Here is a 13,634-nt window from a genome sequence, read left to right on the forward strand (position 1 = left end):
ACCCACCATGGAAGTCAGTGCCTTCTGGGAAGTGGTGATGGCCATCCTTGCCATTGCACTCAGAGACTGGGTGTCTGGTGGCTGTCCTAGGCTGTCCCATCCTGCACTGCTGGCACGGAGCTGTGTCCGAGCAGGGCATGCCAACTGTTGGGGCTGAACTATGCCTGTGTGTGGGATTTGGGTGTGGTGAGTTCTTGGGATCATCCCACCAGCTGTTTCCATTGCTCCAGCCTGAAGAGGACCGTGGGAGACTTGTGACAAGGACAGGCCCCTGCACCGGTGCGCCCTGTGAGAGAAGACGAAGGAAACTGTCTCCTGTCGTTCGTGGACTTAGATCTCAACTTTTATAGGGAAGACACGTCAGGCCAGTCCTGACCTGGGTATTTTCGCCACAATATCATACTTTCTCTTGAGGTTAACATTCAAAACTTTCTGTTCTGAAATGCAGCAAGAGTTCTCCAGGCATTAAATGCATGCATGTAGTATCGCTACAGTTGTGGATTTTCAAGACAGGTGCTGATCCTTAGTCATTTTTAGTAACCTGGTTTTGAGTTAGGGCTCTGGGACAGGCTTTCAGAGTAAAGAGGAGGTATTCCTCATTGGTGGGTCCTTGGGAACTCATGTTTGAAGTCACGTGACTACCAACTCCTCTGGCCATGCTGTCCTGGTATTGCTCTGAAATTACCCTATAGTTCGAGGTCAAGCCCCTGATCTTTGTTACACAAAGACGACACTGCCGAAATGTTCCTGGAGCCATTTGACTCGCCCAGCTCGCTGTGTGCGATTCCACGTCACTTTGTTTTTATTGCTTCTTTACACACTCACATTGGGCTGCAGTTAATCTTCAGAGCATGGTGACTTAAGATAAGATCATCTGATCCTCTCAGGGTGCATTTTGATAAGGGTTCATGGTTTGGAGGGATTTTCCAGCAGTTTTGCTGATTTGTTTAGTTTTTTGTTCGTTTATATTTAATATGAAGACTAATGAAGACTAATATGACTAGGTATCTGTATTATGTAAGAATATTGCAACAATAAATCTGTATTTTTATTAAAAAAAGAAAAAAAGAATTGAGAGTCAGATAAAGAGCTTCACAGACAAGAAAAAGCTAAAGGAGTTCATCACCACCAAACCAGTATTACATGAAATGTTGAAGGGTATTCTTTAAAAAGAGGAAGAAGAAAAAGATGAAAAATATGAACAATAAAAAGGCAATAAATACATATCTAAAAAGAAATCTAATGAACAGAATAAACTGGTGAATAAAATAGAATGAGAGGCATGGAAATGGAACAGACTGACGATTCTCAGAGGGAAGGGGTGTGGGGGGCGGGAAGAGACTAAACAAAGATCTTATATGCATACTAGAGGATCAGTGCACGAATTCGTTCACCAGTGGAGTCCCTCAGCCTGGCCTGCGGGATCGGGCTGAAACCGGCTCTCCAACATCTCCTGAGGGTTCCCAGATTGTGAGAGAGCACAGGCCAGGCTGAGGGACCCCACTGGTGCACAATCAGGGCAGGGGAGGGATGTGGGAGGTTGGCCAGCCGGGGAGGGACCACAGGAGGGCTCTAGGGTGTGTCTGGCCTGTCTAGCTCTGTCCCAATTGGCCGGACCCCAGCAGCAAGCTAACCTACCAGTCAGACCATCTGCCCCCTGGTGGTCAGTGCACATCATAGCGAGCGGTTGAGTGGCCTTAGCATATCATTAGCATATTACACTTTGATTGGTTGAACAGCTGACCAGATGACTGGACACTTAGCACATTAGGCTTTTATTATATAGGACATGCATTACTGATGCTCACAGACATTAAGGTGGCGAAGGCCTGGGGTGGGGCGGGAATTGGGTGAAGGAGGGCAATGGGGAGAAAAAGAGGGACATCTGTAATACTCTCAACAAATAAAGATTTAAGAATTGTTTTAAAAAGGTGCTTTAGGGAAGAGGAGGAGGAATGAGGAGTAACGTCGGTGGACTGGGGCAGTCTTTGGGGAGAACAGCTAGGAAGCTGCAGAGATGGCCCAGCAGGAGGGAAGAGGACTCCTAACAAGCAGTGTGGCCCTCGGACCACTTCACCTCCCGTGCCTCAGTTTCTTCATCTGTAAAATGGAGGCAATAGGAACACTGTTAATTGTAGGATTAAGTGAGTTAATGCATAAAATGTGCTGAAGTGGGGCTTGCCCACTTGTATGCATTCGCTAAGTGTTAGCGTTATTATTAGCAAATTATGAGAATGAGGTGTTCACAGTGGAAATGCAGTTTAAAAAGCGATTCAGATGACACATGAAAAGAAGAAACTATAGCACCTTATGAATAACTATCCAATTATAGTGCATTTAAGGAAGGTTAAATACATTTAAAAAGTCTTATAAAGCCACAAAGGTAGTTCATTAAAAAATAAAAAGAAAGCAATCAATTATTTTCTTCACAATTATTTTATACACACGCGTGCACATACACACACACATACATTTATTTAATTAAAAATTAATTTTATTTTTGTAATCCTCACCTGAGGATATTTTTTCCAGTGATTTTTAGAGTGGAAGGGAGGGGGAGAGACAGAGAGAGAGAGAAACATTGATGTGAGAGAGACACATTGATTGGTTACCTCTTGCACACACCTCGACCTGGGCCAGGAGTTGAGCCTGCAACCCAGGTACACACCTTTGACTGGAATTGAACCTGTGACCCATCAGTCCACGGGCCAATGCTCCAATCACTGAGGCAAACTGGCTAGGGCCTCAAATGTGTATTTTAAGTCTCCAAGCTCATCGAGGCAGAACTCCCAGAGGCTCCCCATGGTGCATGGAGGACAGCGCACTGTGGAATGGGGTCTGAGAGAGAGGAGATGCCTGGAGTGGGCCTCAGGGTTAGTGTAATGGTGGGACCATATGCACTATAATTGGGTAGTACAAAATCAGAAGGCATATTTTTAATTAAAAGCAAGTAAATATTTTGTTAGATAAATCAGTCTCACTCGCTGGCGGATTTGATAGAGATTTCTTGATAATATTTCTCGAATTTCATCCATTTCACCAGGTGTAAGCTTCCTTAATTTTTCTTCATGACAGTCACTGAAAGTTTAGAAAAAGAATGGTTTACTGTTCAAAAATAGTCTTTCTTAAAGACATAATATCATTATTTAAGAAGAATACTCTTAAGTAAGAATGACACAGGAATAATTCAACATTTTAAAATAATTTAAAATTCTGAAATTTTCTATCAGTGCAAGATCACTGAGGGCAGGTTACTCCGGCACAGGCGTCCCGTCTGCTCATGTGATTGTTTTTAGGAAGTTAAACTATAGTGGCTTATAATGCCATCGCTTTATTATTTCTAATCCGTCATAAAAAAGTAACACAGGATTGTTTTTTCCAACAGAAACTTAATTAGCCATATTTTGCTATCCTGGCCTGGGTTTTAAAAACATGTCATTAGATATGTTTGCAAAAACACTACTGATAATATTCATGAATATACAGTCCATCTTCTTTATTCAGGGATGCCAACAGATTCACCTACTTGGTAAAATGTACTTGGTAAACACTCTGTCATACTTTGGGGGCCTGCCCAGCCATTGGGGACCTGTGCAAAGTGGAGACAAATTTGCGTTGATCGACGTGCAGGTTCCCAAATGAGGATGACGGGAGCAGCGCTTTGCTTTCTGGTGTAGCTCTGGTCCTGTCAGAAACGGTCCTTCTCGTGGTCTATTTAGTGACAAGTTTTTGCAGTTCTGCGTTTTGTGATGGTGGTTTTGCTGTTGTAAAGGCCCCCACGCAGTTCTGAAGCGGGTGGTGTCCCGTGTGCCTGGGGGCTGTGACGGCCTTCTGCGAAAGCCGTGCACCTTCAGCACGAGCTGTGGTGCCCTTGGCCGCAGGTTCAGTGGCAATGAAACAGCAGTATATTTCACAAGGCGTTTTCAAATGGAACCAAGTTATGCATCGATTGGCTGGTTAAAGCATTCTGACCAGAGGCGCCCAGAAACCTAACCTTGTGTTTTTTCCCAGGAGCAATGTTCAATGTTTGCAAATCAGCGTTCAAGGGCAACTTTATAGAACTGTAAGTCCTGCAAACAACGGGCATTGACTATGTTTATATAGTTTTACTCTCACTCCCTCAATAAATTAAGAAAATAAATTAAGAATATAAAGCTGGCCAGTTAATATACATAAATGCATACAGGAGATGAGCCAAGGGCACACAAAATAAAGAAGGTAGTTCTCATATTATTTTAAATGTTGCTACTGTAAACCAAGGATAATGGTAATTATTGGGGTACAAACCTGCGCCCAATGGTAATGGGTACGCACAAAGGAATGAACAAAGAAATGCAAGGCTTCATCAAACTTTCCTGTATGTAGACGATTCGTTATTGCCTCCTTTGCTTAGAGGGTTTTTTTTTTTTTTTTTTTTTTTTTTGCTTAGAGGGTTTTAAAGAAGCATCTTTTCAGATTGAGATGTTGTCAGGTAGCTGTCCAACTTTCTAGTTAATTAACATAATTTTAAAGTTGAAATGAAAAAATTAGGTCAATAAATAACAATCTTTTTGGTGTCTGATTTTCTTTTTTCTTTCTTTTTGTTAATCCTCACCCGACAATATTTTTTCCATCAATTTCTAGAGAGAGAGGAAAGGAGGGGCAGAGACACAGAGAAAGAAACATTGATGTGAGAGAGACACATCGACTGGTTGCCTCCTGCTCAGCCCTGACCAGCACTGGGGAATGAGCCTGCAACAAAGGTACATGCCTTTGACCAGAATCGATCCCAGGACCCTTCAGGCCTTGGGCTGGCGCTCTAACCATGGAGGAAACTGGCTAGGGATGGTGTCTGATTTTCTTGTACGATGTTCCCACCAAGTTTTAAATAACATATGTTTGCATAAGTATAGTGACAAGAGCACAACTACCTCCCTTGTTTACACTTAAAACACCCGCCACAGTTCCGAATTTGTGTATTTTACTTGTGGTTCTGTCAGGTTTTGGTTCATATACTTGAGGCTGTTATATTTGTGTGCTAATTTAGACTTTTATGCCTTCTTATAGATTTGAAACTTTGTCATTATAAAATGTATTTCTTTATTTATAGCAATATTTTTGCATAATGTTTACATTTTATGGTAATGTGATTACACAAACTTTCTTTTGTTTAGTGCTTTAATGGTATAACTTTTTCCAACCTTTTATTTCTAGCTATCCTCTAACTTTACATATAAGTAGTATCTTTTATAAACAACATCTAGTGAGTTGTGTATTTTTATCCATTCTAATCATCTCTCCCTTTTAAATGAAGTTCATATTTAATGTAATTTGTGTTTAAGACTATTTTCTTACTATTTGCATTCTGTTTGTCCTATCCTATCTAATAAAAGAGAAACATGGTAATTAGCATTCGACCGCTACCCTTCCCATTGGCTAATCAGGGAAATATGCAAATTAACTGCCAGCCAAGATGGGGGCCGGAAGCCAGGCAGCTTAAAGTGAACATGAGGCTTGCTTGCTTCAGTGACGGAGGACTCCAACGTTCCCCGCCTGCCGCTGCAGGCCTCTGAGCTGCAACTCTAAGCAACTATGTTACAAATATAGAAGCTAAACAAAACCCCAGAAACCTGCTTTAGTCCATCCGGCTTCAGCCAGAAGGATCGCAACATTGTTTCAAATACAGAAAGTAAACAAAGGCCAGAAACCTGCTTTCAGCAGTGGAGGCCTAAGAGCTGGAGCCTCAGAGCTAAAGCCTGCCCAGAATTAAAAAAAAAGAAAAAAAGGAGCAGTTGGGAGCTTCAGTCACTCGCCAGCCTGAAAACAACCCTCAGCCCCTCACCCAGGCTGGCCAGGCACCCCAGTGGGGACCCCCACCCTGATCCAGGACACCCTTCAGGGCAAACCAGCCAGCCCCAACCTGTGCACCAGGCCTCTATCCTATATAGTAAAAGGGTAATATGCCTCCCAGCACTGGGATCAATGTGACAGGGGGCAGCGCCCCAACCCCCTGATTGGCCCTGCTCTGTGCGTGACAGGGGGTGGCGCCGCAACCTCCCAATCGGCCCTACCCTGAGCGTGACTGAGGGTGGCATTGCAACCTTCCGATCTGCCCTGCTCTGTGCATGACAGGGGGCGGCACCCCAACTCCCCAATCGGCCCTGCTCTGAGCCCGACCAGGGGCTGCACCTAGGGGTTGGGTCTGCCCTCTGCCACCCGGAAGCGGGCCTAAGCCAGCAGGCCATTATCTCCCAAGGGGTCCCAGACTGCGAGAGGGCACAGGCCGGGCTGAGGAACCCCTCCTCCGCCCCCCCCCCCCAGTGCACAAATTTTTGTGCACCGGGCCTCTAGTATGTTCTATGATTGCTTATTCTAGTTTGTTGCCCTTTTAGAATTTATTTTATTTTGTTATTTTATTTCTCTTCTATGTTGGCTTGTTACCTTCTTTAACTATTTTTTTAGTGGTTATCTGATATTATAATATTAATTATTGATTTATTAAAGTCCAAAATACATTTTTATTTTTACCACTTACTGAACAATGTAGGGATCAATAATACCATTTACCTCCCTCTCAATTTATAAGCTGTTATTGTTGTTAGTTTTAAGTCTGTATAGATTTAAAACCCCACAGACATTATTATTTTATGCAATTAATACTCCTTTAATTTTACAGATATTTTCCATTCCCATTGTTTTAATTCCTCCCTTCATCTGCAAGCTTTTCTATGAAACCCTTTATCATTGACTTCAATGTGATGATTTTCATCTGAAAATGTTTTTAACCTACTTTTTTTGAAGGGTGTTATAGCACAATATGAAACTCTAGGTTATAAGTTACTTTCTTTCAAAAATTTTAAGATAATGATGGTTTCCACAGTGTTTGTTGAAAAATAATTGTCAGTTTTTTTCTTTTTCTCTGAGTATGTTTAAATTTTCTCTTTGTGCTTTTGATCTTCAGTAGTTTTTACTGTCATATACCTGCATTTGGTTTTCTTCATATCTAATCTGCTTGGGGTTTGTCACATTTTATGTCTTTTATCTGTTTGGGGAAATTATTAGTCATTTTGTCTTAAAATATTGCTTTTACCAATTTTTCTCTCACTTCCTTTTGGAACTTTTGAAAGTTCTTCCATATGTGTTTCTTACTTTCTCTTCCACATTTTTCATCCTTTTTTTTTCCACTTTGTGCTTCATTCTGGTTTACTTTTCTCCTATCTCCCAATTTACCAATTACCTCTTCAGCTGTATCTAACCTGTGTTTACACCTATAAAATGAGATCTTAAATTTAGTTGCTTTATTTTTAGCTAAAATATTCCCCTAAGATGTTTTTATTCATGTAATCTCCATGACAATATCAAAAATATAAATGGTCTTTTCTTTTTTAGGCTTATTATATTTTATTTTAAAGCACATGCTTTTAAAATATATTTTTATTTATATCAGGGAGGAAGGGAGAGGGAGAGATAGAAACATCATTGATGAGAATCATGGATTGGCTGCCTCCTTGGGATTGAGCCTGCAACTTGGGGATGAGCCCTTGACCGGAATCAAACCCAGGACTCTTCAGTCTGCAGGCAGATGCTCTATCCACTGAGTCAAACCAGCCAGGGCTAAAGTCCATGTTGGATAATTCAATTATCTGAATCCCCTTTTTACCTGTTACTATTCTGTTTTTATCTTTTTCTCAATGTTTTCAGTCACATTTCCTTGTCTACTCATTTTCTTTTGATTGGTTGCTAAACATTAAATATGAAAACTCATAGAGGCAGTTTAAGGCTTTTCATGCTCTTATTTTTTCCAAAGAATAGTTACATGTCCTTCCCTAAAGCAACTGGGAGAGGGGGAATATCAAGCTCAAGTGACTAACAGCCGTGGGTTAAGATGACCCTGGACTGGACTTCTTTGATTGGAGGTTAAGGTGCATGCTGTGAGGTTAACACCTACCGCTGGATACCCAAGCTCCTCCCCCTTGTGGGCCCTGAATTCCGGTCCTTATCTCTATGACCCATCCATCTGTCAAAACCTCTGTCCTAACCTTTTGGACTCAGACACCTTCTCTGTGGCCCAGGAGGAAAATAGCGTCTACTGCCGGCTCCATCTTCTTGGTTCCCTTTTCTCCTGACTAGGCTGAAAACGTTCCCCCCATGCTGGTACTTCCCCGCTTAAAAGCAGACTTTAAAAATATATTTTGTCCTCTTTTTCTAGTTATTCTCAAAAGCTGGTTTGGTCTGTAGCACTCAGTCCATTATGATTAGAAATAGATTCCTTATTATCTCCCCTCTGCTTCTCCTCTCTAGGTAAAACACGTTGGGAGAGGTGGAGTGGTGCTACGGCACTCATTCGGCCAACCCTGCAGCGGCCATTCATTCTGCTGACGAGTTCCCTAGTCCTAGACACTTGCCTTTACCTACTACCAACTGCAAAATGAACTGTGAACAGAGAACAGAGAGTAGAACTGAGAATTCTCTCCTCTGTGCTCACAGAGACAATGGCTCTCCCTTGAGAAGCTGGCTAATTGAATCATCCTTTGTTTCAGCTGCAAATGGAATGGTGCCTAAGAAAGATCTTGAAATTGTAAAGCTAGAGGGACACTTAAGGATCAGTGTAGCTCCGTTTTCTACTTGGAAAGCTCAATCTCAGGGCAATAAATGGACCAACGTAAGGGCACACAGCGTTCTCTGCTGAGAAGTCAGTCATTCCGCTCAGTTCTCTACTGTTTATGAGACAGCGTGATGCCTTGACCTCCAAGCCATCCTGGTCACTGCTTCTTTTCATTCTGGCTGCATAAACTCCCATAATTTTCATAGGAGACTTGGAGTCCTGGTAAAATCGTGGTTTATGCGGTTGGGTGTGATTTGAAGCTTCCTCTCTCATGTAAATGCTCCCACTGTTAGAATTTTAATTAGGTGACATTTAGTTTAAATGAGCTTCAAGCTCATCAGTGCAAGAAGAAAGCAGTAGAGCTGTCCTTCTGTTCTGCTATAATTTTGCTGTAAGACGTTGGGTTTTATATGTAAATCACTTCACAATTCTGAGTATTCATTTCCTCTGTTTTACTTTTTTTAAAAATATATTTTTATTGATTTCAGAGAGGAAGGGAGAGGGAGAGAGAGAGATAGAAACATCAATGATGAGAGAGAATCATTGATTGGCTGCCTCCTGCACAACCTACACTGGGGATCAAGCCAGTAATCTGGGCATGTGCCCTGACCGGGAATCGAACCCTAATCTCCTGGTTCCTAGGTTGATGCTCAACCACTGAGCTATGCCAGCTGGGCTCTTCTGTTTTAAAATTAAGGAGACACACTAGGTCAGTGGATCTCAGTCCCGCTTAAATTAGAAACATCCGAAGGGCTTATAAAGCCACCTGTCCCTGGTCCTTGGCCCCAGAGATCCTGACCCTGTTGGTCTGGGTGGGCCCAGTAGCTCTGGGAGTTCCTGCTCCCAACTTGTTTCTAACAGGTGCCTGGATTGAGAAACACTGCAGCAGAAATCACCAAACTAATGTTCGTTCTGGCCTTAAATTATGACTCTGTGCTATCTCCAAGGAAATCTTCTCTCTATATAAAAGCCTAAGCAACGGCCCACTGGCTGACCGGCCCGTAGCTATGACACACACTGACCACCAGGGGGCAGATGCTCAATGTAGGAGCTGCTCAGCTGGGGTGACTGGGCAGCTATGGTTCTCGGATGACGCACCTGGAACCAGAGAGGAGGGAGCCCGATTCCGGGGTGCCAAGAACTGACCTCTCGCAATCTGGGACCCCTTGGGGGATGTCAGAGAGCCGGTTTCAGCCCGATCCCCGCAGGCCAGGTGTGCACCAGGCCTTTAGTAGCTAAATAACTTCCTGCAGATAGAACACACTTTAAAGTATTCCACTGCAGAATGCCTGCTGAAGAGACTTTAACTTACTTTCCAAAGCACTGAATTTCCCAGAGCAAATATAAGAAAGGCACAGCCACCCTACACATGACGAGGCATCTTCTGAATAGTCGGTTTTAAAGTAACAGACGTGATGAAACGTGGCATGACCTGACGTAATACAGCATAAGATACACATTTCTACACTTTCACTTTTAAGCAGAATCGCATTCTTCGGAGCGACCTGAAGGTACCTCTAGGACACAGGGCGAATTTGTTATTATTACTGGCTTCACAAACCCTACAACGAACTGTAACGACATACTCAGAGATGCCAGCTTTTATCTGTGAACGGTGCTTACTTCAGAGACGCAAAGGAAGGCCCCGCGCTCCTCAGCCCGGTCTCCGCCATCTCGATGGCGTGCTTGATCTCCAGCTTTTTGTACAAAGACACGATGCTCGACTTGGGCTGGTTTTCCCGAATCAAAAGCTTCCGCAGGTATTTGTCATCAAACTTTTTAAACCTGGAAATAAAGAAAATCAAAGCTTTGATTAATAATGCTACCTACACCAAGCATGTCAAACTTGCGGGCCACATCCGCATGCAGCCCACAGTGAATATTTTTGCAGCCCAGCCAATATAATGGTATGTAAGAAACGTTTTAATAAAAATTTTGTAACTTAATTTTTACAATAATTAAGCATAATTATTAATAACGAACTACAATGCTCGCTAATGACTGATTACTATCATCGTGTTGCCCCATTTCCCTTATGCACAGGTGCACCATTTCTCTCTACTAATGCTAGCGGCGAATATTTCAGCAGCCAATGGCCATGTCATTAGTCTTGTACTGACTGGTTTGGTGTGCACAACAGGAAATATTTTGCTTTTGGAGAAAAGAAAAGTATAATTTAATTATACATTATAATTATTTTTAAATGTGCATACCTAAATACATATGTACATAAAATATGGATACATGCAAATAAAAAAATACATAGCACATATCGATACATGAATCTAATGTGTATTTCTACATTTCCTATTTCTCTGCTTCTCTTTTCGGCAAAATTATTCAAAAGTGTTGTTAATATTCTGTGTCTAGAATTCCTCTCCTTTAATTTTCTCTTGAAAATTCAGGCTTTTCCCTCCAATACTCCATTCCAACTACTCATTTTGAAGTAACCAGTGATCCCCCCACAACATAAATCCAATGACTAATTATTCAGTTCTCAGCTTTTCTGACCTCTCCTGTTTAAAACAGTGTCTTCTGGGAAACACTGCTCTGGGTCCCTGCCTACCTCTTCCTCAACCACTTTTTAAAATTCCTTTTCTTCTTCCGTCCTCTTCAGCAGGAGGGCCCCTGGTTCTGTCTCTGTCCTCTTCTCTTCTTCCACGCACTCTCCTGGTGAACTGGCCCAGTCGCGTGGATTTTAATACATCTCTATGCCAGTGACTCTCAAATTTGTATCTACAGCTCCAGCCTCTCTCCCAAACCCAGAAATAAATATTCAGCGGCCTAATCAACATCTCCACATGGCTATCGAGTAGACATCTCAAACTCCATGTGCTCAAGCTGGGCTCGTCTCCCCCTGTAACCCTCCCATTTCTGTTAATGGGAACGCCACCAGGTCAGAACCCTGATGTTATCTTTGATTCTTCTCCATTCCTCATGTTCCATGTTATGACTGAACTAGAGGCCTGGTGCACAAAAATTTGTGCACGTGGGGGGCGTCCCTCAGCCAGGCTTATGCCCTCTTGCAGTCTGGGACCCCTCGGAGGATGTCCACCTGCTGGCTTAACCCCGCTCCCTGGGGGATTGGGCCCAAGCTGGCAGTCAGATATCCCTCTGGCAGCCCGGCAGCCCTCGGGGGATGTCCACTTGTCAGGGGGGAGCAGGCCTAAGCTGCAGTCAGACATCCTTAGTGCTGCTGAGGGGGTGGGAGAGGCTCCCACCACCACCACTGTGCTGGCAGCCATCAGCCTGGCTTGTGGTTGAGCAGAGCTCCCCCTGTGGGAACGCACTGACCACCAGGGGACAGCTCCTGCATTGAGCATCTGCCCCCTGGTGGTCAGTGTGTGTCACAGTGACCAGTCATTCCCAGTCGTTCTGCTGTTAGGGTCAATTTGCATATTACCCTTTTATTATATAGGATAGAGGCCTGGTGCACGGGTGGGGGCCAGCTGGTTTGCCCTGAACCGTGTCCCGGATCAGGGTGGGGGTCCCACTGGGGTGCCTGGCCAGTCTGGGTGAGGGGCTGAGGGCTGTTTTCAGGCTGACCAAGACCCCGGCGACTGAAGCTCCCAGCCTCTCCTTTTTTTCTTTTTATTCTGGGATTTATTTACCTTCTATAATTGAAACTTTGTAGTCTTGAGTGAAGCTCAGAGCCAGCCGCAGCAGGCGGGAAGCTTGGCTTCCTCCATCACTGGGCAACCAAGCCTCCTGCTCGCTCCAGCTTCGTGGCTGCCAGCTGCCATCTTGGTTGGGTTAATTTGCATATAGTCTCTCTGATTGGCTGGTGGGCATGGCTTACGGTGTAGCGAAGGCACGATCAATTTGCATGTTTGTCTTTTATTAGTGTAGATGGTGTCCATCTAAAAATTTCTATGTTGTTGAGGAGAAACCAAGATGGTGGCATAGGTTAACGCCTGAGATTGCTGCCTCGAACAACCACTTCAAAAAACAACTAAAAGACGGAACGGACATCATCCAGAACCACAGGAAGGCTGGCTGAGTGGAAATTCTACAACTAGGAGGAAAGAGAATATCATACCCAGACTCAGAGGAGGCGCAGTGCTAAAGTGAAATACTAAGGTGCGGAGTGCACGCGGAGCGGGCTGGAGGCGGAGGGCGTGGTTGTTGTTTTCAATCGGGAGGGAGTTTCAGACTCTGAGCTCCAGATCCGGGCGAGTCTCTGGGAACCCAGACTCAAACGGGGGGGGGGGGGGGGGAGAGAGGGCAGGACTGTCTGGCTTTGGTCGGAACTCAAAGGCAGCTTTCTCTCTGAGGTTTGCAGCGGTTGCTGGGACTCTGTGGGGCAGAACCCTGGGGGATGGAACTGAGAGCAGCCATAACTGCTCGCTCCAGCCGCCCTGTAGATCCCCAGGAACCCGCCCCGCCCAAGCCCTGCGCAGAGCCATTTGCCGGATAGCCTCAGGCAAAGGCTAGATTAGCACCGCCCTAGAGATCTAGCACAGAAGCTCTCCCACTGCAGACACAGCTGACTCTCATAGCCAGTTAGCCTGGAGGTCAAATCACCCCCGGTATTGCCGACAACAACCAAGGCTTAACTACAACAAGACTGCACACAAAGACCACTAGGGGGTGCACCAAGAAAGCATAAAAAATGCGGAGACAAAGAAACAGGACAAAACTGTCAATGGAGGATATTGAGTTCAGAACCACACTTTTAAGGTCTCTTAAGAACTGTGTAGAAGCCGCCAATAAATGTAGTGAGATCTTCAAGAAATCTAATGAGACCCTCGATGTTATGATAAAGAACCAACTAGAAATTAAGCATAGATGGACTGAAATAACGAATACTATACAGACTCCCAACAGCAGACCAGAGGAGCGCAAGAATCAAGTCAAAGATTTGAAATGTGAAGAAGCAAAAAACACCCAACTGGAAAAGCAAAATGAAAAAAGAATCCGAAAATACGAAGATAGTGTAAGGAGCCTCTGGGACAGCTTCAAGCGTACCAACATCAGAATTATAGGGGTGCCAGAAGATGAGAGAGAGCAAGATATTGAAAACCTATTCGAAGAAATAATGACAGAAAAC

The 13,634-nt window shown here is 43.9% G+C and overlaps 1 protein-coding gene across 1 annotated transcript in view; it reads right to left on the reverse strand.

Annotated features, from left to right (window-relative positions):
- Nucleotides 1-13,634, reverse strand: part of SLC9A2 (solute carrier family 9 member A2) — a 125,739-nt gene that overhangs the window by 12,309 nt on the left and 99,796 nt on the right. Inside the window, exons 8-9 of the mRNA XM_059658850.1 lie at nucleotides 10,208-10,369; nucleotides 2,982-3,078 (exon numbers count right to left, since the gene is read on the reverse strand). Coding sequence (XP_059514833.1) covers nucleotides 2,982-3,078; nucleotides 10,208-10,369 — 259 coding nt within the window. The remainder of the gene's footprint in view (nucleotides 1-2,981; nucleotides 3,079-10,207; nucleotides 10,370-13,634) is intronic.

This window comes from Myotis daubentonii, chromosome 12 (assembly GCF_963259705.1).
Source record: "Myotis daubentonii chromosome 12, mMyoDau2.1, whole genome shotgun sequence".
In the NCBI taxonomy this organism is placed as follows: Eukaryota; Metazoa; Chordata; class Mammalia; order Chiroptera; family Vespertilionidae; genus Myotis; species Myotis daubentonii.